Raw genomic sequence first — 24,848 nt, forward strand, 5'->3', positions numbered from 1 at the left:
TTTTGACCAGAACCCATACTCCTATACTATGGCCTATGGTAAGAAGTAGTGTACTATATAGGGAATAGGGGGCCTGCAACACTGGGTTTAGATCAGCTAATCTACTAGCTTATCAAGGCTTATTGGATTGATGATGAGTTAATTAGTAGAAACGGGTGTGTTMGAGCTGGACTCAGGAAGAAGGAGGAGCAGCCTGCTGCCTCGGTGGTTTTGTGTCAATAACCAATAAGACCTGAGAAGAAGAATAATATGTTGCACACAGGTTATTATTGCTATCGGTCCTTATTGGTTAGTTACACAATAATGACCTACATGTTGCTTTTTATTGATGTGTTATTCATTTAAACAATACTGTCGTCTACACTGCACAACACTGAGTGTTGTTCACAAACCCTGGTCCTGATGTGAGGTGCCTTATTGCGATTTATAAACTGGTTATCCATGTAATTAGAGCAGTAAAACGACATGTTTTGTAAATACGCGTGATATACCGCGGCTGTCAGCCAATCAGCATTCGGGTCGCTCGAACCAACCCAGTTTATGATAACCGTTTTAATACGACTTAGTAAATACATGGTTACTTCTGTGCTGTAAAATAGGGCTACTGTAGTACTGCACATAGTATGTAGACTAGCTGTGATCTAGAATCTCTACAGTATGTAGACTACAGTTGAAGTTGGAAGTTTACATACACTTAGGTTGGAGTCATTAAAACTCGTTTTTCACAAATTTCTTGTTAATAACAAACAATAGTTTTGGCAAGTCGGTAGGACATCTACTTTGTTCATGACCAAGTAATTTTTCCAAAACTTGTTTCAGACAGATTATTTTCACTTATAATCACTATCACAATTCCAGTGGGTCAGAAGTTACTTATTGTATGTAAACTGTGCCTTTGAACAACTTGGAAAATTCCAGAAAATGATGTCATGGCTTTAGAAACTTTGTAGCTAATTGACATAATTTGAGTCAATTGGGAGGTGTACCTGTGGATGTATTTCAATGCCTACCTTCAAACTCAGTGTCTCTTTGCTTGACATCATGGGAAAATCAAAAGAAATCAGCCAAGACCTCAGAAAAAGGTCTGGTTCATTCTTGGAGCAATTTCCAAATCCTGAATGGTACACGTTCATCTGTACAAACAATAGGTAACGCAAGTATACACAACCAATGGAGAAACCACGCAAGCCGGGGCATACGCTCAGGAAGGAAGACACAATTCTGTCTTTAAGCGATGGAACGTACTTTGGTGACTAAAAAGTGCAAATCGATCCCAGAACAACAGCAAGGACCTTGTGGAAAGATGCTGGAGAGGAAACGCGGTAGCAAAATTATCTATATCCACAGTAAACGAGTCCGTATATCGACATATATGTCGACAAGAGAGAAGCACTGCTCCAAACCCGTCATTAACAAAGACAGACACATACTGCACACTGGAGACAAGATCGTACTTTTTGGAGAATGGTCCTTGCTCTGATGCAAACAAAAATAGAACTGTTTTGCCCATAAATGCCATTGTTATGTTTGGAGAGAAGGGGAAGCTTGCAAGCCGAAGAACACCATCCCAACCATGAACATGGGGGTGGCAGCATCATGGTTGTGGGGGGGGGGTGCTTTGCTGGCAGGAGGGACTGGTTGCCACTTCACAAAATAGATGGCATCATGAGGTATGGAAAATTGTAGTGGATATATTGAAGCAACATCTCAGACATTCAGTCAGGAAGTTAAAAGCTTGGTCGCAAAGGGTCTCCAAATGGAGCAATGACACCAAGCATACTTTCCAAGTTGTGGCAACATGGCTTAAGCGACAACAAAAGTCAAGGTATTTGGTGGGCCATCACAAAGCCTGACCTCAATCCTATAGAACATTTGTGCGGCAGGAACTGAAAGGCGTGTGCAAGCAAGGAGGCCTACAACCTGACTCAGTTACACCCAGCGGCTCGTCAGGAGGAATGGTCAAAATTCACCCAACTTAATTGTGGGAAGCTTGTGGAAGGCTTACCCTCAACGTTGTGACCCAAGTTAAACAACGGTATGTAGACTACTGCGGATCTAGTGTCCTACGGTATGTGGGCTAGCCGGGATCTAGGTCTCTACGGTATGTAGGCTAGCCGGGAATATCTAGTGTCTCTACGGTATGTAGGGTGAGGAGCCACGGGATCTAGGTTTCTACGGTATTGTAGGCTAGCCCGGCGATCTTAGTGTCTCTACGGTATGTAGGCTAGCTGGGATATACAGTTAATGTATCTAGGTTTTATTCAGTCTTAGAGCAACCTAATGGCCTAGCCTAGGTGTTCTATTAAGTACTAAGGCCAAGGTGCAGTTGTATAGTGCCAACCAGTACCCAAACCACCTGAGGTGTCTAATTGGTATTATAAACTGGTTAGCAACGTAATTAGAGCCAGATAAACATCAATGTTTTGTCATACCGTGGTATACGGTCACTGATATACCAACGGCTTGTCAGCCAATCAGCATTCAGTGCTCGAACCACACCAGTTTAATTATACCTCTTTTTCTCTGTCCGGGTTTTAATTGGCGGCAGGCAGAGAGCGGAAGGGCGGAGGTCTGTTCTATCCCAGCTTCTCCGCCTGTGCCTAGTTCTAAGGACTATTAATTCTCCAGCATGCTTCACCCGTCACGTAACACAACGCTGATATTAACTGTAAAAACAATATAATAAAAACGCTCATAACTATTTCTCTGTCAGGGCTTCATCTGTGTGAGCAGGCAGGTGGCGGGGCGGAGGTCTAACGGCCTGTTAAACCCCTCCCGCCTGTTTCCTAAGATATTATCCACTGCTTCCCCTAGTTAACACACGTTTACTGGTAATGAGAGATTCTAATAAGGCGTACTATTTCTCCTGTCAGGGCTTCATCTGTGTGAGCAGGCAGGATGGCGGGGCGGAGGTCTACGGCCCTGTTAACCCTCCCGCCCTGTTTCCTAAGGATTTTCTTCCACTGCTTCCCCGTAATTAACCACAGACCAACGGACGATTACTGTAAATGAGATTATAATAAGGCGTACTATTTCTTCTGAGTTCAGGGTTCTTCATCTGTGTGGAGCAGGCAGGATGGCGGGGGCGGAGGTCTGTTAACCCTCCGCCTGTTTCCTAGGGTATATTATTCCACTGCTTCCGCCGTAGTTAACACAACGTATTCTGTATATGAGATTTATAATAAGGCGTCTATTTCTTCTGGTCAAGGGCTTCATCTTGTGTGAGCAGGCAGGTATGGACGGGGGCGGAGGTCTACGGCCCTGTTAACCCCTCCCGCACCTGTTTCCTAAGGATATTCTTCCACTGCTTCCCCGTAGTTAACACACGTATTATGTAATGAGATTCTAATAGGCGTAACTATTTCTCTCTGTCCAGGTGCTTCATCTGTGTGAGCAGCAGGCAGGGCGGGGGCGGAGGTTCTACGGCCCTGTTTAACCCCTTCCTGCCGCTGTTCCCTTAGGAATTGTTATTTCACGTCTTCCGCCCCGTGTTAACAACAACGTATTACTGTAATGAGATTCTAATAAAGGCGTTAACTATTTCTCCTCTGTCAGGGGCTTCAATCTGTGTGTGAGCCGAGGGTCAGGGATGGCGGGGGCGGGAGGTCTACTGGGCTGGTGTTAAATCTTCAGACCCCTCCGTTCTGCGCATAAAATAATTATTTAAAAGGATATTACTCATCCTAGATTAGATCTCCTTTTTCATGACCCCCGCCACCTCTCGGCGTCCGTTCCTCGGGCACAAGGCCCACGCGGCGGAGGAAGTTCAGAGAAACTTTCTTACAATCGGTGCTCACCGCCTGGGCCTAATCAACTGGGAGTCACAGGGGCGGGCGCATCCGTGCGGGGCGGCTACATTCGGTAGCCAAGGAGTGGGGCGTGTGGTGTGTGGAGTTGCCTGACCAGACGATGGTAGGATTAACTGGATGAANAGAACAAAATTCTTAATTCCTTGACCCATAACCATGTGTGTGAAGTCGTAAACAACAACAGGGCAGCCCCTCCCCCTCCCACCCCCACATAAAAAAAAAATCCGCAACAAGAAAGTACACTGCAGGGCAAATAACTATTCCGAGTAAAGTATTCACTTGCCTATACCACCAACGAACCTATACAGCACAAACACCAGCTACTTCACTCGTAGTACTATCCACTATCAACACGTATACACCATAACCCAGAACCACAAGATAATACAACCTACACACCATTGTGTTGCGCATCTATCAGTAAAAACCGCATCCTAAAGCAGAGAGACTAAATCGGCATACAAACCCTACTTTAATCGTTTCCAACCTCTATCTATGTGATGTAAAGACTACCATGAACGTTAATATCAGACCCCCAAACGCTCCCCATGCCGACTTCATGTACACTAACGATGATACTATTATCGACCCAGCTGCGCACATGTTGACCACTATCATGGCAGTGGGCATACCTTAAACCGAGTGACTATCTAACCCACACACACCACTATACACTTTCTAGCTAAACCATGATGTTGTCCAACTGAGCATGGAGTATAGCCCCTACCATGACTGTGAATTTCTGGATTACCAATCGGTAGGGCCAATCCCCGGGGCTACTACCCACATGTAACACTATCATGTATCCTATCCATCGACCGTAGGGCAGTGGAGAGGCGTCGTACTGGTCAGACACCCCAAGTCGCTCTATCGTCGTGGACCCATGTGTTATCACTATCATGTACACTAGGCGCACATGACCTAGTAGATGTCTCCCAAAGTCACCTACGCCCGGCCATTGAGGTGTTCTCGGCCACTCAATGCTATGGCGTATGCGCTACTCACTTGACTATATCAACACCACAACTCCAACTGTGTTTGGCATCACATGTAACCTACAATGACCGAGGAGTCAAATCCGCAGCTAAGGCCCTTGATGTTAGTCACTTTATCTTTAATGCCGATTCAACCATGACTATATCAAACCCTACTCGCATGTCGTCTCGCAGCGGATCATGTATCTGACATGCAGCTATTCGAAGGCCACACCGCCTAAGCCTCGGCCATGTGTTTCCAACTATTCATCCCTTAGTACTATTACTACGCGGCCATGACTATTCACAGCAACTCCATGTGTTGCCACTATCGTATCATACATGACTATATCAACCTAACTCCCCATGTTCCTATCAGTATCCTACATGACTTCCCTTCATGTGTTGGCCACTACATGACCTACCGATGACTATATCAAACCCTACTCCGATGGTTGCCACTATCATGTAATCAATACCATGACTATTATCACCCTACATCCACATGTTACCGCACTCATCATGTATCCTACCATGATAATAAAAACCCTAACTTCATGTGTTTCCACTATGCATGTATATCCTACCATGACTATACTCAAACCCTACTCCATTGTGTTGCCACTATCATGTATCCTACCATGACTAATCAACCCCACTTTCCACCACTGTTACCACTATCATGTATCCTACCATGACTATATCAAACCCACTAACTTCAATGTGTTTCACTATCATGTATCCTACCATGAACTAATAATCAAACCCTGCTCCATGTGTTATCACTATCATGTAATCCTACATGACTAATTCCCAACCGCAACCTCCATGTGTTGCCACTATCATGTATCCTACACACATGACTATAGTCCACCCAACTCCATGTGTTTGCCACTATCATTGTATCCTACCATGACTATATCCAACCCCACTCCATGTGTATACTAAATCATGGTTATCCCTACCTGACTAAGTCAAACCCTATTTCATGTGTTTCCACTATCATGTTAATCCCTACCATGACAATATCAAACGCTACTACCATGTGTTATCACATATCATGTATCCTACCATGTCTATATCAAACCCTACTCCATGTTGCCACTATCATGTATCCTACCATGACTATATCCAACCCATACTCCATGTGTTGCCACTATCATGTAATCCTACCATGAATATATCCAACCCAACTCCCATGTGTTATCAGCTATCAGGGTATCTAACCATGACTATATCCACCAACTCCATGTGTTGCCACTATCTGTATATCCACCCTAACTCCATGTGTTTCCCACTAATCATGTATCCCTACCATGACTATAATCAAACCTACTGCCATGTTGTTGCCACTATCAATGTTCCTACCATGACTATAATCCAACCCAACTCCATGTGTTACACTATCATTTTATCTTACCAAATGACTATATAAACCCTTACTCATGTGTTGCCACTAATCATGTATCCTACCGATACTATATCCACCGTACTCCATGTGGTTGCCCTATCATTTCCTAGCCATTAACATATCCAACTCAACTCCATGTGTTGCCACTATCATGTATCCTACACTTACTATATCAACTCCTCCATGTGTTGCCAACTATCATGTACCTACCATGATATATGCCAACCCAGTATCCAGCTCATGTGTTGCCACTATCATGTATCCTACTTGGCTGAAGCTTTGATCCAGAGGAAAATATTGAGGAGCAGGGAGGTTAAAGGTCACTCAAGGATACAGCTGTTTACTTCTACACTTCCCTAGATAATCCAGTAATTAAAGAGAACATTTCTACATTATTTAGGGCTTTATAACATCTCTATCTATGTAATACATGTCATCAAATTTCCTTTTTTTTTGTTTTTACCCTAAATTCCGATTTTCTTCAGCGTTAGGTTTTTCCAGGTTTTCTGATTGGTCCCTGTTTTTCTGTTTTTCTCTCTAAATCACACTGTAATAAGAAAAACAACAACAATTAGAATGTTCTAAGTCCTCAAGCAAATACTCAACTACATCAGGAAGAGCCACTTTGATAAAATTCCATTTTTGTTTGTAGATAGCCCTTTAATTCAAGAGGCACAGCAAAGAGCTTGCTGTTAGTGGGTGTCTCTGTAGCACACAATGTGAAGCAGTGTTTGCTGAACAAATCAACAATGGATGATGCAAATAATATGATATCATTCTGCCAGGTAGGCATAGACTAACTTGTAGTTAACATTAATTGACAAGGTTTGTGTGAGAACTTTTCTCCCATCAACCAGAAGATGGTTGTCATTAGCATCATCGCTAACAGCTACACATAGTTGGTAGACAAATGCACTCAGACAGGGGGATTTCCGGGGCTTGTTTCCTCTTCAGAAAGTTTAAGGAAAATACAAATCACGAGGCTAATTTAAATGTCAACTGAGCATGGTTCAGAATAACTATGACAAAAATGAAATACTACAAATCTGTCACCTAATCCCTACCTTAATGGGCAAGGTCAACCTGGAGGAAGTATTGGCCTGTAAGACAGTAAGAGAAAACATAACATCTGGTTGTTTTATTACTTAATCCATGCACATTGCTTGCCAGAATAAACATGTAATATAATACTTTTCCAATCTGCACCTACCACTCCAGTCAGTAGATGGCGATATGAGTATTTCCCAAGGTGATGCTTTCCTTGCGTGACGTATAATTTTAGTGACGGGAACAGGAGGCTTTCTTCAACAAGCCGGACAAAAAGGCCTGATTTAACCAACGGGTGGTTTGCTAGCGAACATAACTGAGAAACATTGGAGCTCTTTAGACCAATCTTGTGTATATTACTCTTAGTGTTTTGAATATAATTCTGTTTACCTTTCTACTAGTTCATTTAAACGTAATTTGCTTGTTAAATTAGCAAATGTGGTAAATTGATAATGTACTAGGCTAATCGACCGGAGCATGAGCTCACTAAGCTCGACGGAGAAAGAGACTCTGGTGAAAGGAGTGGAAGAAGCTTTCAGCATGAATAGGGAGGAAGAGGAGTCTATCACATTGAAAGAAGAAGAGGATGATATTACAGTGAAAGGGGAAGAGGAGGAGGTAGAAGCTTTCAGAATCAAAAAGGAGGAAGATGCCATAACATTGAAAGAAGAGAATGTAGTGAAAGAAGAGGAAGAACCTTTTAGAGCAAAAGAGGAAGAGGAGGCTATCTCAATAAAAGAGGAGGAAGACGTTTTGGGAGTGAAAAAGGAGGCTGAAGATCAGATTACTACCAGTGAGTACTGTCTTAAAAACGGGGGCACAAACCATGCAGTTGTTGAACTAATGTGGGGGTTTTACCGGGGCATTCTACTTCAGTTCTATACTTTAATATGTTGTTCAGTACTGTAGGAATTGTTTAAGGGGCAATCTGCTATTGGTACATATGTTTTTGGGACTTTGATTATTGAATTCTCATTCTCTATGTGGTCTACATTAAAGTTCACCTCATCTAGTATAACAGGCTTTTAAAATCTACTTAAAATATCAAAGGGATGTTAAAGGCACCCATTTTTGGAATTGACCCTATGCATTTGCAACACAAACAATATTTGACAAAATCATGATGAAAAGGGCCATTTTAGACATATTCATGCCTCTTGATTGTAATAGATGGTCATAAGTTTACGTCTGTTTGCTGTTCTCGTTCGCACAGGAGAGAGACGTGACTATCGTGGATCCTTTGGGGAGCCTCAACAACATCCTGATGCTGACGAGGCAGGGAAGAGTCTTCCAGACCTCAGAAGCATCAGATGGTACAGCTTGGTCTGGTCTAGCATACAGCTTGCTCTATCTGGGTCTGGGCTGGGTTTGTAAAGCACTTCATGCAACAGTGACATCAGCATCCATAATGATATGTGTCTGTCCCTCTTTTATGGTTACCAGGACAACGCTAGCACTTCTCTCTGAGTCCCTTGTCGTGCTCTCCCGGTAGCACTTACTGCTGGGTATGAAGAGTTGTCTGTGCGCTGGTGGACTGCAGGAAACAACGGGGCTGAGTGGAACTGTGAGAGGAGGAAGAGAAAGAAGGATCAGATTTGACACATAAAAGTAAGTAGTTTAGTTTGAACAAATACAATAGATCTGCCCTGGTATCTGTTACCAGGACAACCAGCAGAGTTCTGTTAGTTGACAGGAAATAGACTGGTGGATATGGATGTTATGAATATCATAACACTGAAAAGGTTTCTGCATGAAAAGAGAGAAACCAATTGACCATATAAAACCTGATGAAAGTTAGCTTTGAGAGAAAGTTTCAAGATGATCTGATGTAAGGACAAAAACAGTTCCTAAGAACATTATGGATGTTACATTGCCTGTCCCAGTCAACCCCCCTGTTTTACAAGACTGTAGAACAGGCAAACTAAACTCCATACACTTCAATGTGGTCTGTATTGCTTCATTAACATCTGATCTACTGAACTTGTTAACATGGAATACCTGATTCTTCAGATATTCTAGTCTTAAGGAGGCCTGTAGCACGTCAGATGAAACATTATGGGATCTAATGATGGAAAGGGGAAACCTAGTCAGTTGTATAACTAATGCATTCAACTGAAATGTGTCTAACGCATTGAACCCCTCTTAATCAGTGTGGGGGCTTCATCGACGTCCACGTCATCGGTGCCCGGGGAGCAGTTGTTGTTGGGGATTAACTGCCTTGCTCAAGTTCAGAACAGTAGATTTTTTCAACTTGCTGGCGTGGGGATTCGAACCGGAGACCTTTCGGTTACTGGCCCAACATTCTTCACCGCTAGTCTACAAATGTTACAACTTCAATTCATTATTTCTCAATGATGCTTTAAAGTGATTCCATACATTGAAACTAGTCCAGTGGAGTTCGTCCTCTCCCTCTGTCTCTCCCTGTAGTGCTGTACTGAAACAGCTGCAAAAACGTGACTAGTGATGTTGCTGGATTACGCGGGCCTCGTTCTGCTGCTTTGCCAGTTAATATGTTATTTTATTAAAGCTTTGGCCTTTGGATTGGATTGTTTATTTATGTCTGAGGGAAAAAATGTCAACCCATAAATACCATCCAAACATGAAGATGTCATAGTGAATTCATGACATCTGAATAAGTATTTTCACGCTTTATAATATGGTTATATACAGTTTATATATTTATATATGTACTGAACAAAAATATTAATGCAACATGCAACAATTTCAACGATTTACAGTTCAAATAAGGAAATCGGTCAATGTAAATAAATTCACTAGGCCGTAATCTATGGACTTAGCGTGACTGGGCAGGGGCGCAGCCATTGGTGGGCCTGGGAGGGCATAGGCCCACTCATTGGGGATCCAGGCCACAAAAGGGTTTTATTACAGAGAGACATACTCCTCAGTTTCATCAGCTGTCCGGGTGGCTGGTCTCAGTTTCCCATAGGTGAAGAAGCCDGATGTGGATGTACTGGGCTGGCTGGTTACATGTGGTCTGCAGTTGTGAGGCCGGTTGGACGTACTGCCAAATTCTCTAAAACAACGTTGGAGGCGAATTATGGTAGAGGAATTTACAGTACCAGTCAGAAATTGACATTCCAGGGTCTTTTTTAATTTTTCAAAACTATTTTCTACATTGTAGAATAATAATGAAGACATGAACTCTGAAATAACACATATGGAATCATGTAGTACACCCAAAAAAGTTTAAACAAATCAAAATATATTTTATATTTAAAAAATCTTAACGTAGCCACCCTTTGCCTTGATGACAGCTTTGCACACTCTTGGCATTCTCTCAACCAGCTTCATGAGATATCACCTGGAATGCATTTCAATTAATACGTGTACCTCGTTAGAATTTCATTTGTGGAATTTCTTTCCTTCATAATTATTTGACAATCAGTTGTGTTGTGACAAGGTAGGGTGGTATACAGAAGATAGCTCTATTTGGTAAAAGACAAGTCCATATTATGTCAAGAACAGCTCAAATAAGCAAAGAGAAACAACAGTCCGTTACTTAAGGACCACCACGAGATGGAAACCCAGAGTTACTTCTTCTGCAAAGTATAGGTCATTAGAGTTACTAGCCTCAGAAATTGCAGCCCAAATAATGCTTTACAGGTTCAAGTAACAGACACATCTCAACATCAACTGTTCAGAGGAGACTGATGAATCAGGCCTTCATGGTTGAATTTCTGCAAGGAAACCACATATAAGGACACCCACTGCTAAAAGGAACACCACTCTAAAGGACACCATACGACTACAAAGGACACCACTAGCTAAAGGACACCACTACTAAAGGACACCACTACAAAAGGAACAACGCTTGCTTAAGGACACCCTCTAAAGGAACACCGCTACTAAAGACACCGCTACTACAGGACAACCTGCTACTCTAAAGGGACACCGCTACTAAAGGAAACCAACTAAAGGACACCACTACTAAAGAACCGTGAAAATTGACAGAACAAACCGACGCGGCATCCCTTGAGAAGGAAAATGACAGTCCGCTTTACTCCACAGAGACAACCGGAGAGCCTACGAAAACCGGCAACATTAAAACTTGAAAAAAAGCAAACTAAACTCGCCGACTAAGATGCGACCAAACCGAATACCCATAAGATATACAAACAACCCACCTTCCATCTTCCTAAATCACTAGAGACAATTATAAAAGCGACGAACTCTACTCAACTCCTATAGGTAACAACACACATACTACTTATTGAACGCACCAAAGGCGCAAGAATAGAACAAAGCATCTGTTCACCCCAACGCTCCATAACTCCGTCGATCAATTTGCGCGTTCTATTCGAACTTGGCCAATTCCTGAGCTAAATGCGTGAGATTATCTTAATACACATGTAAATAGAGTACATGAAAATTGAATCTTCCAAATGATCTATGGAGATGTCTTAATGTATGTTCGAATACGCATACCTGTAATAGGTGAAAAACAATGTTCGCAGAAATGTAAATAGCATCCCAACTGTCAGGCTGGTCGCGTACTCCTGCTCCCCATAGAACACCATAGAGATCTCAAGCTCTATACCGCACAAGACACCGTCATATGGAGCAAGAGCTCGGTGAACCTGACTGCTGGTTGCGCAAGGCGTTAGAGCACAAATCCTTAACTTACAGTTTTCAAGACTCATAGTTAATGGATTCAGAGGAGCAACTACGTTATAAGCAACTAGCATGTGGTAACCAACAACGTGCTGCAAGTAGCGAGATATGCACCACCGAAGGAGTGAGGAGTGAAAGTCACATTCAGTGTTTGGACGTATTGTTAGGAAGTTATCTATTATTGTCCTCTCTCTACATAGCAGTGGTACTCACATAACAACGTCCCAACACATCCTTCGCATGGCTAGGATGTTACCAGGGGACTACACTCACACTGACAAGAGGAGTAGAAACCAAGGTCACGAAACTAGCTGACACGTCAAACCGTCCACTGACACTGCCGCCTCCTCTCTTCACAAACATAGCACAAACACAGATGCATTAAAAACGGCACAAAGAAAAAGAAAACTATTGATTGTTCTTGGATCTGATGAAATAACAAACCGAGCATAGTGGAACAGTGGGAACCTGCTCAGCTTACAAACTCTGTAAACGATTCTCTGACAGGATTGCAATATGTAGGAGACTTCGCGTTATCACTAGACTACCGTTGGAATGTGAAGAAGCCCATTACCATAGTGACACCTCTGGATTGAGACGGATATGACGGTGTGCAATACCAGTATCCCCGAAGACACAGCGCAAAGTCGTCTCACCTTATCGAAAATCTCTGTAATATCAATAACTCCTTTTGATGTTAACCCTTCTTGGCTGGTTAACCCAACGATGACAACCCAAGCTCCATGTCCTGTACTGGAGCAGTTAACATTCACATATGACAGTCTCTATGAAACTTCTTCACTTATCATGTCACGCTACAGACGTAATACCCGGAGTAACCATCAGCATGCAGCCAGAGAGTATATATAAGAGAATACAACGCCCTACAATTGGAATTATTAGTACTGAAAGGTCACAAACTGTGTAGCTTGGTATCATGAGCTAGAATGTTACCAAAATGCGTTGTTGAAAATACATAAGTGGTGAGACTACTCCCAGATGGATCGATCTCTCTCCAATCAGCAGCATTTAACCAATTGCGCACGCGTGCCCCAGCCGTGTCTGCCGCCAGAGACATTCTAGTAGGCCAAGAGAGTTAGATTGTCGATGAAATCACAAACAGTGCTACATTTTCTGAAGCACCCGCGGGCTCGCCTATTGTGATCTGCGCCGAGTCCTCACCCCACATAACGGCTGCACCTGCTGTACTGTATGTAGATATCATCACCACCCCGAGCAGCAATCCATTCCAATGTGCCGACTATCTGATATGCACAACACCCCTCTCAAATGGAGCATGTGATTGATCTTAGGCAAATGTAAACTGACAGTGCAATGAGAATGCGTCATATACTTAGTGAGAGAACAACTGCTTCTTTTGCCTAAACACAGACGAAGCCCAAACATTTCCCTAACCTCGCTATATATTTCTCATCAGCTCATCTGAATAAAACATATGAACCACAACACTCTTAATCAATCTGAGATTTATAATCTGATCTGTTCTGAGATTGTTGCGTCTCTATCGAGTATTATTATACAGAGACAATCAACTTGCTGTCAATATGTGAAACCAGCTATAACATGAAATGAATCAACGGCCTTACTCCCAGATCAAATAATACTGGCTGAACCTATCTAATCGAGCGAGAACTTAACTCTATCAACCAAGCAACTCCAGCGTCTGTATCTCATCCCCTTAGCTGATTGAAACTGAGTCATGCTTCAATAGGAGTAAAGAATGGAACAAGCCTGTATTATCAGGAGACTTTGAGTAATACCTTGCCTCGACGCTTATTCGAACTTTCAACCCATATACCAATCAGTTGCCTGACCTTTATAACATCTAACGTCATGATTCAAAGAGATTCCGTTCTATTACTGGACACACAAACTATAAACTCACATTATATTGTTTTTTACTACACTCTTCACACTCAAATCTGTGCGATGAGTACGAATCTAGATCTAAGCACCTGCCCTCAAAATATCGTATTATTAAAAGATTTGTTACATTTATCTATGAGTTCTATATATACAGCAAAAATACACATGAGGGTGCTTCGCGTGCCTATATTTTCTAAATAGCGTGTAACTATACACGTGATTGGTATGATTATCTGCTAATCTCTACAACTATATTTCAACTGTCTAAACAGCCGAGACACTGAGACCTACACGCTCACATCAAACGTATCCCACATCACCAACCACAACTGAACACTACGACTACATATCACGAAACCAACCACCACGTACTACCACAGACTTAGAGCAACACACACAGCCGACGTCTTCCGCTCATCTCAGTTGTCACTTATGAAAGTTGTTCAAAAGTTTTTTTATGAGTGTTCTTGACCTGTATATGACCACAGAAATGCACGGCTCACACGTCAATCAAGCCTCGTAACCCCGAATACAACCAAGCTATACTTAGTAAGATCCTTTCCGACCTCTACCCAGAGAAAGGCATCCGAGAGACTATCACACCCATTCATCTTATATACAAATCACTCAACCTACTACAGATATTTATGTACTAAAAACCTTTATAGGGCTCTAATAGCGGATCAGGTTATGAACGGTATCCATATTTAGGATTACCTCTTGTTAAGCAGAGATGTCCCGTTGTTCGCAAATTTCATGTGGATAATGGAAAGGTTCATTCATGTGTCCCCTTACTCGATTCCAAAATAAAACACACTGGTCTTCTGCGAGTCAGGAAACAACAGAAACTGGGCAGAGCGACACCAGGTAGCCCACTGCCATTCGCGAGACACCTAGCCGATCCCCGCCACACCCTGTGGAAGTGTCTAGCCCTGACTTGATCTGCTGAGAGACTCATGGAAAATCAGCCCTGTTTTTTAAAATACAGTATTGGAGACTCACATGATGCAACAACCCTAGAGACAATAAACCATACAACAGAAGTGAGATAGAACTCTTTATCAAACTTGACCTAGGTTGACCCTAACACAGTATAGGAAACAGAGTGTGTACACATAAACTCGTAACTCTTATGGGAGCTTAGAACAACAACAACCTGACGAGAAACACAAGACTCCGGGCAGCAGATCAGACGCAATACCCAGTGCATACGCTGGGTACGTACAATGCACGCTTCTTCTGATACCCACACAATCGCGAACCACCAAGACCACTCCTTGCAGTGAAAGATCACCCTGACAAGCCACCTTACCGCTAAAGAACACAACGAGGGTAGACAAAGCCGTATTAGTAACACCTGTCGTCCGCCTAGGTAATATGGCATACCTGATGAACTGTCTTGACTCTCTTAGTTCTAAACCACCCGGCGGTATCCCTAGATAAGGCTGAGAAGCTACTGCTAGAGTATAGTAGCAGACAGCAAGGAGGAGAGTAGGAACCTTTCATCACAATGAGCATGGAAATATGAGGAAATGATAACGGTCACCTAGGTGCGAAAAACCGTAGTCATAACCCGCATGCAAGCTAAGCCCGCTCTAGGAGGTATGCTCGTAGGTGTTAAACGCTAAAAGGCAGGACATTAGAGCAACTACTCCAAACAACACGAGGAATTCAGATGAGCTAAGTAACCCACCCACCGCCTCACCAGCGTCGTCCCTCGGACAAAGAAATCAAACACGCCAGCGCATAACTCTCCGAGACTAAGGACACAAGAAAACATCGAGAAGAGACCTAAATCTGATGACGAAAACCACGACAGAACCTACTACTCTACCAGCACTACCACATCCACTGTCGCGTGCTGGACAAGACCAGGTTATTACACATCAACCAAACCCCCTACTTCTACATACCACTAAGAGACAACAATACAATAGATCTAACACCAGGTCGGACTGAATCATCCTGTTTACTGATAGCTGACAATCAAATAAACCACCAACTAGGCTGCACTAGAGGTTCTTTGCCAACCAGGTCTTCTAAAGAAAACCTCCGCATCAGAACACAACCACCATCCCTCTGACTGAACACCCACGCACACACATCCACAGAGGAGAAGCTTAGAAATGCTCAGACTGCGGTGAAAACATAATATATTCACTAGTCACTTAAACATCATGTGCGACATCACAACACACACACACACAGGTACGTACAATCAATTTTCACTGCAACAATCACATCTAAACTAGATGCAAACATAAAATCTCAAAATACTTCCCACTATCACATCCTGTTTCTGCAGACTAATAATCACCATCACCAATAATATTCCATTCGCGAGAGAAAATCACTAAAGATGCTTCACCTATACTCGTACTTATCACTCATACCATTCTCGCGTTTGTTCTGTAACTGAGACCCTAAGAACCTGATGTCTCAAACCAATAGTACATTCGCCTGACACACGACATATAGCATCTCACAATTGAATAGTATCAACACATCTAACCGTCCTACAACAAAGAATAAGAAGCATTTATCTATGTAACTAAAACACCAACCAACATTCCAATTGCTCCCTGCCACGCTCCACTTGACAAAGAACTAATATAGTCAAATCAATAAAACGAAATCCCAGATCTCCCTGACTTTACATGATCCTAATATAGGTCCACATCACTACCCCAACAACTCACACAACTCACTGGACTCTGGTAATCTGATGTGTCACCTATCGTTGAAGGATAGCACATTCAACAACCTACACCCAGCATCTCTACAGGAACTATCCTATAAAAACAACGCTTGATCAACTACGCCACATCCGTAATGCGATTTTTCTCCTCACTGGTATTCAGAACTATATGAGACAATCAATCATCCGCGTCTCCGCTCCTCACAGAAGATTCACATCCAAAAACCTACGCTAGTTTCTACACCAACATCTCCTCTCTGACGACAGCAATCACATACAACAACACATCTCCGTTCTGACAGACTAGAAATCCACACAACAACAACACTATCCGATGCCTAATTAAACGAAAAGAATGTTCACATATACATACCTAAGACAACTCACAAATCTGTGTACATGTGAGTCTAGAATTTGATATCCACAAACTACCCAACATCTCCTCGTGCGTTATTACTGGATCGAACTACACCAGAATCAAGAAAAAACTCGATACACTATTACATCTTGTTCTGAACCTAAATTCCATAATGTAACAAGAGGCATTATCATCCTGCACAGTGACGTAGCAAACCCAAGATGACAATCCATGTCACACTAATATAGCCCTTCGCGTCCAAGAACACAAGAAACTAAAAAAGGTCAATGTTACACTCATCCACATCTCACTGTTCCAAAACGTGCACTCAAGGAATATTCAGCATCAGACACTACCAATCTCCGGCCGCGTGTGACGACTCACTCTCGTTAACTTGCTCAAAACTTCTAGTCGCACACAGCCACACACAACCATCAGCATTCCTCCAATTCGAGCCAATATAGACGTGGGAGGAGCGTAGCACCGCAGCGAAGGAGGATTCCCCATTCCATCTGTTTAGTAATTGTATACTCATCCACAACCCTCCCCTGCTCCCGGACCTTGCCCTAAGAACAATTCAGCAATCCATTGGTCTCCTATGAAAGTTTTCTTTTTTCACTTATCCTGGGCGTGCACTTCTATCATAGCTCCCACACGTAGAGTTATATAAACGTTTGTTCGCACATTCCCATCTTAAACAGACAACAAATCGCGACCACTGACTGATCGATGTTTTTGAGGTACAATGCAGAAACTGATGTGGATTCTTCTCTGGCCTACTGTCAACAAGGCGCATGTGCTCGTCTATGCCACATCAGCTCGAATCCTCTTTATCCTGTCTATTCTCTCTCATCTCCAAGCCCCGCACAACGTTGTTCATGCTCGTAAAAGTCCCTTAATACCACCACTGACCATCCTTTCAGCGAGTATGGGATGAATGTGTTGTTCTCCTGTGAACTTTCACTATCTTGCAGCACAAGAACAGATAGATGTTAGAAGAGATAAGCTCGTAGATTTGTCTTGACCTGTCCCACCAGCCGATGGTTGTTGTATGCTTGAATTCTACGTCCCTCTTTGTCAGCCAAGAGAGAACTGGTTTTTTGTGAGAGAGAAATGGCAGTTAAATGTTGCATGTCTGTCAGAATCACCAGAATATTGTCTTTAAGCTATCAGTAACGTTAGCATGAAGCTATTGTCCTGTTGCAATTTGCGCCACAGCAACCAGACTCTCTGTCCATCAACGATGAGAAAATTCGTGTTTGTTGTAAATCGTGCAATACTAATAGTGCTTGATCCACATAAACAGATAGATTTATGTTGCATGATAATTTCGTCATCACCCATGAGTTCTGTCAAACAAGGAATGTTGTTGATAATTGGTTGATTTCATGTCTGTCGAAACGAAGAACAAGCGAAAATGTGCGAGTTAGCGAGATAAGGGCTTGAAGTTTGACAATAAGGTCTGTCAAGCAGATAAAACAATTGTGTGCTGTTTTAAAATGTATGACTCTAATATCTGTTATCATGCCCAATAGATGGAAAATAGTATATCAATTGTATTAAAGTGATTCTCTAGGTCTGCACACACAGAATCTATCATTCGTAATCTCTTGAGACGATGAAATTACTCAATAAACTTGTCTACATATGCAAGAATGTTTAGTGAATGTGAATTTTCTAATTCATGTCAAACAGGAAGATCTGTTGTGAGCAAACAGGTGCTCGTGATCTATGTCCTGTGCACAGCACAGGAACTTGTATGTTCAGACTAGCTCACAGTAGTGAAATCTACGTATGCCTCTCCGAGAGCGCAGATGGTTTTTTGATAGGGTGATTGTCTCTCTGTCAGAACAGGAAGTGTTTGTCTCAGACTCTACAGATGTTAAGTCGGATTTCGAGTACAGGGAGATATGAAAGATGTTATGATAGTGATCTATATTTTTATCTGGTCTCAAAACAAATAGAGGATGTATGTACGCGACAATGCGTTGAATTCATCGTCCAGAAACAGGAGATGTGCAATTCTCCTATTCATGTCCACCGCGTATCTAGTCGTCAACGCAGAAAATGTGTTTGTTGAGTTATCCTTAAGTCTTCAAGTCAAAGAAGAGAGAGCACTCTCGATCTCAAAAACTAACCAGAGTTGGATAAGTGAGTGAATTCTCAGATCATACTAGACACTCACGATAACATGTTTCTAGTAATCAAAACCTACCATCAGTGTTGACCGTGACTTACAATCTACTGATTCATAGAGTTGCCAGCACGTGGGAGAGTCCATCTAAACACATCAATCCTACACTACAGTAGACGCGGTGAACGCATATTGACACTGTCTTGACTGAGGTGTGCACTACCTTTATCATCCCGTAAGCTCTCTACCGCTCGACGATGCAGCTAGGAATTCCCACACCCTCACTCACAAAACCATTGACACCTATACAATTCGCCAACAAGCAGGTAAAGAACACAGAATCATTAACGTCTGTGCAGTATTACACCAAGACCAATCTATCATTGCTATACATACTGTCACTATGAGAATTATTACTTTAGGCTCTACTCTCAGCGATCTCAAAGCAAGCACTACGTTGATCACGATCCAAGTAAGCTACCTACGTCTACAGATGAGGCTGCTCTCTGTAGTCAGTTAGTCATGTTATGTCATGTTACGTCTTGTTAACTTATGTCACTTAAAATTAACTGTGTTATGTTTTGTCATGTTTATGTTACGCAATGTATAAATTAAGTTTATGTTAAAGGATAAGTACTGATTCTAGCCCAATCACTAGAAGTTCCACAGTGACATTAGCAATTGCCAGCGTACCTGTAGACTTCCAGTCATTGGCTAATGCTAATAGCATTTGCTCGTTGAAAGAACATTTCCACACCACACTTATACTCTCTATCTATTCCACTATTATATGCGCTATACTATGACAACAAATATAAAACCACTGAATCGTACCATAAAAGAACTATATCAACATATGAGATACAGTCGTGTCTATAATAGATATAAGTTGTTACATAAGGAAAATTCTGTTTCATAGCTAATAGTCACTCATCGCATGTTCGAGATATCTCCCGTCAGACGTTGGTCCAGAAATCTCATGCTTTAGGATCGAATAGCGCACCTTCGAGAGTTTGCGAATGGATAACTGCAGACCATTTGGACGTCTGACGAGATCAGGTCAAAACTCAGAAATCTGGATACACTTAAAACACAAACGTGTCTCGTCCTGTTCGATTATGTAGATGTTGAGAGTTGTGTGATTATGTTTGTTGCTGAGTGATGGTTCGTACTCTTGATGGTGCTGAGTGTATATTGAATAGCGCTCTCGTTCGGTGATATTGTGATTAGCTAGTTGTCGTGTCGCCAGGTTGTTGCGCTATGTGTCAACGAATAGTTTATTAATGATCCATAAGACAGAAAAGTGCATATCGCCGTTCTCTGCTGTTGTGTTTTACGTGTTAATAGAATACAGTCAAAAAAGTAAATCTTTAGCTGAGTGTGTAGACTGACAGCAAATTAGTTGTCGAGTGTCGTAGTAAGCTTCTCTGATTGTCACAGATACCGGCCCGTGCCTTAATAAAGTGCCTCAATGAGACTATATCTAACTCTATGTGAGCCAGCTGTCCAAGCATCCGAAATCGTTGAGACTCTGTGACCAGAGGTCATAGATGCAAATAGTCACCAAAATCGTCTAAACAGAGACATGGCCGTCCCACACTTTTCAGCTATAATCATTTCCTTCACCAAGTCCAGGCAAAAGTCTTGTCTAGTTGGTGTCAGGTTGTTTCCTGTCCGCCTGTGATTGCGTGTGTTTCGTAATATCCTTCAGCCCCCTAGTCTTAAAGAGCGCCGTACGTGAAAGTCTGTCGTCTATGCATAGTTTACTTTGCACAAAAATTGCATATTTGGTTATTTGCTATTCGAGACACTAACTTCCATAGAATTCAGCCTATATGTTTATTCCTTTAATTTAGAACATGTTTGACGGCACTTGGCTACGCCTCGTGTGTGTAATCTTTTGAATGTGCCTAACCTCTGATCCCAGCTTCGGATCTGAGCACTCTCGGGGATAAATTCCATAATTAGCTTCCAAGATACGAGGTAAACTAGTCCAAGCACAAGAGCTCTTGAACGTCATACGTCTTGCTGTTTGTTCCAGGCTAGGATGCTGCCGCAACTCGGGGGTGGCTGACACTACACAGCCAGGAGGTAGAAAGGTGCGATCACATTCACCATACACAGAGAGAGGACGGAGATGGCATGCCAGAATCCAGCTTATCCGACCACTCCCTCACAACAGCGGGCCACTTTTGGAACACTCAAAGATTAAACTGTAATTGGGAGAAGCGACAATTACCAATTAGTATCTAATTGTAGTATTTGTTCATTCCACACACATCTTGAACATATAAGAACTACAATCACACTATATACTTTAATGGTAAGAGCACTACGATTTCTAGGGGCTCGTCATTGTGAGAATTATTCTGCACACATATGATGTAACGGTCAACATCTTAGTGCGGTTGCCGAATTATTTGAAAATGTCTGAGTAGTGGTCCCTAGATGAGTCATAATACAGACGCCCGGCTTTAAGTCGGATAAACCTGTTCTCTGCTGTCCTCCAGTGTACTGCTCTCCAGCACAAAGGAACTGGTTCGATACAACCCGGTCAACAGTTGTGTACTGCTCCCAGCACAGAGGGAACCTGGTGTCGGTTCACAGCCCGGGTCAACAGGTGTTTGTCCAGGATCTGGTGAGGAGACACACAGACCAGCCGGTCTGGATAGGAGGCTACGACGCAGCTCAGGTAAACTGGGTCAACAATTCATCAGTCAGTCAGTCTGTCAATCAATCTGTCAAATGTCTACAGGTTACAGAGGCAAAAGCTCAACGTACTTTCTGTTTAGAAACAATGAAGTGGTTTCAATCCATTAATCAATGTTTTTCTGTGAAAAGGAGGGGATGTGGCTGTGGAGTGACGGCTCAGCTGTTGATGGTTTTTACTGGGAGGAGGAGGAGCCCAGTAACTCTGGACAGGGGGAGAACTGTATGGAGCTACACACTGGAGGTACACACACACACACACTCACTCACTCACTCACTCACTCACTCACTCACTCACTCACTCACTCACTCACTCATTCACTCACTCACTCACTCACTCACTCACTCACTCACTCACTCTGAGCACATTGAAATAACTGAAGTGTGATTTGTTGTTGCCTTGACAACAGGTGGTCGGGGCTGGAATGACGTGTCRTGTGGAGAGCTGAGGTTCTATGTGTGTTCTATGGAGACCAGGTAGCAGGCTAACACTGTCTTGTYTCTGGACATGTTTATACAGAGACCATATTAACACTTAATTACATTCATGTATTTATTTTTTCATTTTCTTTTAGATCTGGTTTAGCAGTAATGCCAAGTCAGAAGCAAACACACGAGAGAGGTAGGAATGTCTTGGCTCATTGCCTCGGCTGGACAATAAGTTCATGTTGTTACAGGTGCAACTACTTGTTAAATGTCTCTCTGACGTTTAGAAGATGACAGCTGTCTGATGATGGTGGCACTTGCGAACGCTATGCTATTTCAAATTTTAAAACATGTTGATCGTTCTTGGAAATAAGCTTTTTGCCTAGAAAACCTCATCCTCTTTAATATGGATTCTCCCCTTTTTTTCAATTTCGCCTGTAATGACATACACAAATCTAACTGCCTGTAGCTCAGGCCCAAAAGCAATGCCCAACTCATCCCAAATCATCTAAATTGGGTTGAGGTCAGGTGATTGTGGAGGCCAGGTCATCTGATGCAACACTCCATCACTCTCTTTCTTGGTCAAACAGCCCTTACACAGCCTGCAGGTGTGTTGGGTCATTATAGTCCCACTAAGTGCAAACCAGGGATGGCGTATCGCTGCAGAATGATGTGGTAGTATGTGCTGGTTGAGTGTGCCTTGAATTCAAAATAAATCACTGACAGTGTCACCAGCAAAGCACCCCCACACCATCACACCACCTCCTCCATGCTTCACGGTGAGAACCACACATGCAGAGATCATCCATTCACCTACTCTGCGTCTCACAGATACACTTCGGTTGGAACCAAAAATCTCATATTTGGACTCATCAGACCAAAGGACAGATTTCCAAAGGTCTATTGTCCATTGCTTGTGTTTCCAAGCAAATCTCTTCTTATTGGTGTCCTTTAGTAGTGGTTTCTTTGCAGCAATTCGACCATGGAGGCCTGATTCACGCAGTCTCCTCTGAACAGTTGATGTGTCTGTTACTTGAACTCTGTGAAACATTTATTTGGGCTTATTTGGCTCAAATGCATTAAGAAGGAAAGAAATTCCACAAATTAACTTTCCCGGTGACTAGCATTCCCGGTGACTACCTCATGAAGCTGAATGCCAAGAGTGTGCAAAACTGTCATTGAGACAAAGGGTGGCTTCTTTGAAGAATCTCAAATATAAAATATATTTTGATTTGTTTAACACTTTTTTGGTTACTACATGAGTCAATATGCGTTATTTCTTAGTTTTGATGTCTTCACTATTATTATACAATGTATAAAAGAGTAAAAATTAAGAAAAACCCTGGAATGAGTAGGTATGTCTAAACTTTTGACTAGTACTGTAGTTCTGGATTGATGTCAGTGCATGTCTCATCCTTGGCCTGGGGGACGGCGGTATGCTCACGGGGATGGCCATCTTATATCTTACACCTATATTGGAATCATTAAATGTATTTTACAGTATTTTATTGTGCTTATGTATTGTAGTGTCTTGTGTGGCTCAATTAGTATGAGCATGGCACTAGCAACACCAGAGTTGTGGGTTTTGTTTCACACTGGGGTCACGTACCAAAACTTTGGATTAAAGCCCATGCTACATAATTGGCATACATTAGAGTGATAGTAAAATGTATTTTATCAAATGAACACGTATTGAAATGTGAAACATGTTTTTCTAGATGAAACACTGAGTAAGGTTTGGGTGAATAAATGACGTATGATTTTGTGTTGTAATAGTCAATAGAAATGTGGCTCAGTGTTGAAAAACTGTTTTTTTGTGATCTGTTTTTTGGGTTTTGTACAAACTTAAAATGTACCACATAGTTGCGCAACACTGCACCACAGCGATAAAAAAAATATTATCTTTCTCTCTCTCTCCCTCCTCCCAGAGCTGGTTGAAGAAGTGAGTTTTATGACGTCCTGTGGAGACAGTGAGAAAGTAGCAGATGAGACCTCGACTCAGTCTTCTCAGAGGGATGTATTCAGACGTCTGGCTGCGCTGCTACGGCTGACTTCTTGCACAGGAGGTGGCTATACCTGGACAGAGTCATCACCATGCTGACAGAGTGAAAAAGAAATACATTAAATAAAACGAATACCGTAAAGTTTTACTTACTATGACTGGGTGATACGTGGCTGGTCGTGCTAGCTATCTTGAGATTCAGTTGCTCTGTATAACAGTGTAAATGTGTGTGTGAAACAGGTGCTGATCAGAAAGTCCAGGGTCCTCCAGACATCATGCTGTTTCTCCAGAGAACACATCACGTACCAGGAGTCCTCTGAAGAAAGGCTCAGAGCCAAACTCACCACACTGGTAAGAAGCTGTTATAACAATCACCGTAATACTTACAATTTAAAATAATATATCTAATTAAGCAATTTAAGTAATATATCTTAATATACACTTTAAAATAATAGATCTATTATACAATTTAAAATAATATTATTAATTGTAATTTAAGATAATATATTTAATATACAATTTAAGAAATATATCTTAATATAAATTTAAATCAATTCTTAAATATTTAAAATAATCTATATTCTAATTATACAATTTAAGATACATGTATTTAATATACATTTTAAGTAATATATTTAATATAACATTTTAAGATAATATATCTAAATATAAAATATTAAATTATAAATTAGATAATTATCTAATATACAATTTAAGAATAATATATATTAATATATTAATTTAGATAATATATATTTAAT

General features: G+C 41.9%; 1 protein-coding gene across 1 annotated transcript; it reads left to right on the forward strand.

Moving 5' to 3' along the window:
- Positions 1-15,337: 15,337 nt before the first annotated feature.
- On the forward strand, positions 15,338-24,438 carry LOC112077814 (C-type lectin lectoxin-Thr1-like; the record flags this gene model as incomplete). The annotated part of the gene is made up of 7 exons (XM_024144246.1): positions 15,338-15,362; positions 21,461-21,642; positions 21,792-21,903; positions 22,070-22,136; positions 22,235-22,281; positions 24,014-24,102; positions 24,328-24,438. Coding segments are annotated over exons 1-7 (633 nt in total), but the record flags the coding sequence as incomplete, so codon positions are not given.
- Positions 24,439-24,848: the final 410 nt, after the last annotated feature.

Source organism: Salvelinus sp. IW2-2015, unplaced genomic scaffold (assembly GCF_002910315.2).
Source record: "Salvelinus sp. IW2-2015 unplaced genomic scaffold, ASM291031v2 Un_scaffold4937, whole genome shotgun sequence".
In the NCBI taxonomy this organism is placed as follows: domain Eukaryota; kingdom Metazoa; phylum Chordata; class Actinopteri; order Salmoniformes; family Salmonidae; genus Salvelinus; species Salvelinus sp. IW2-2015.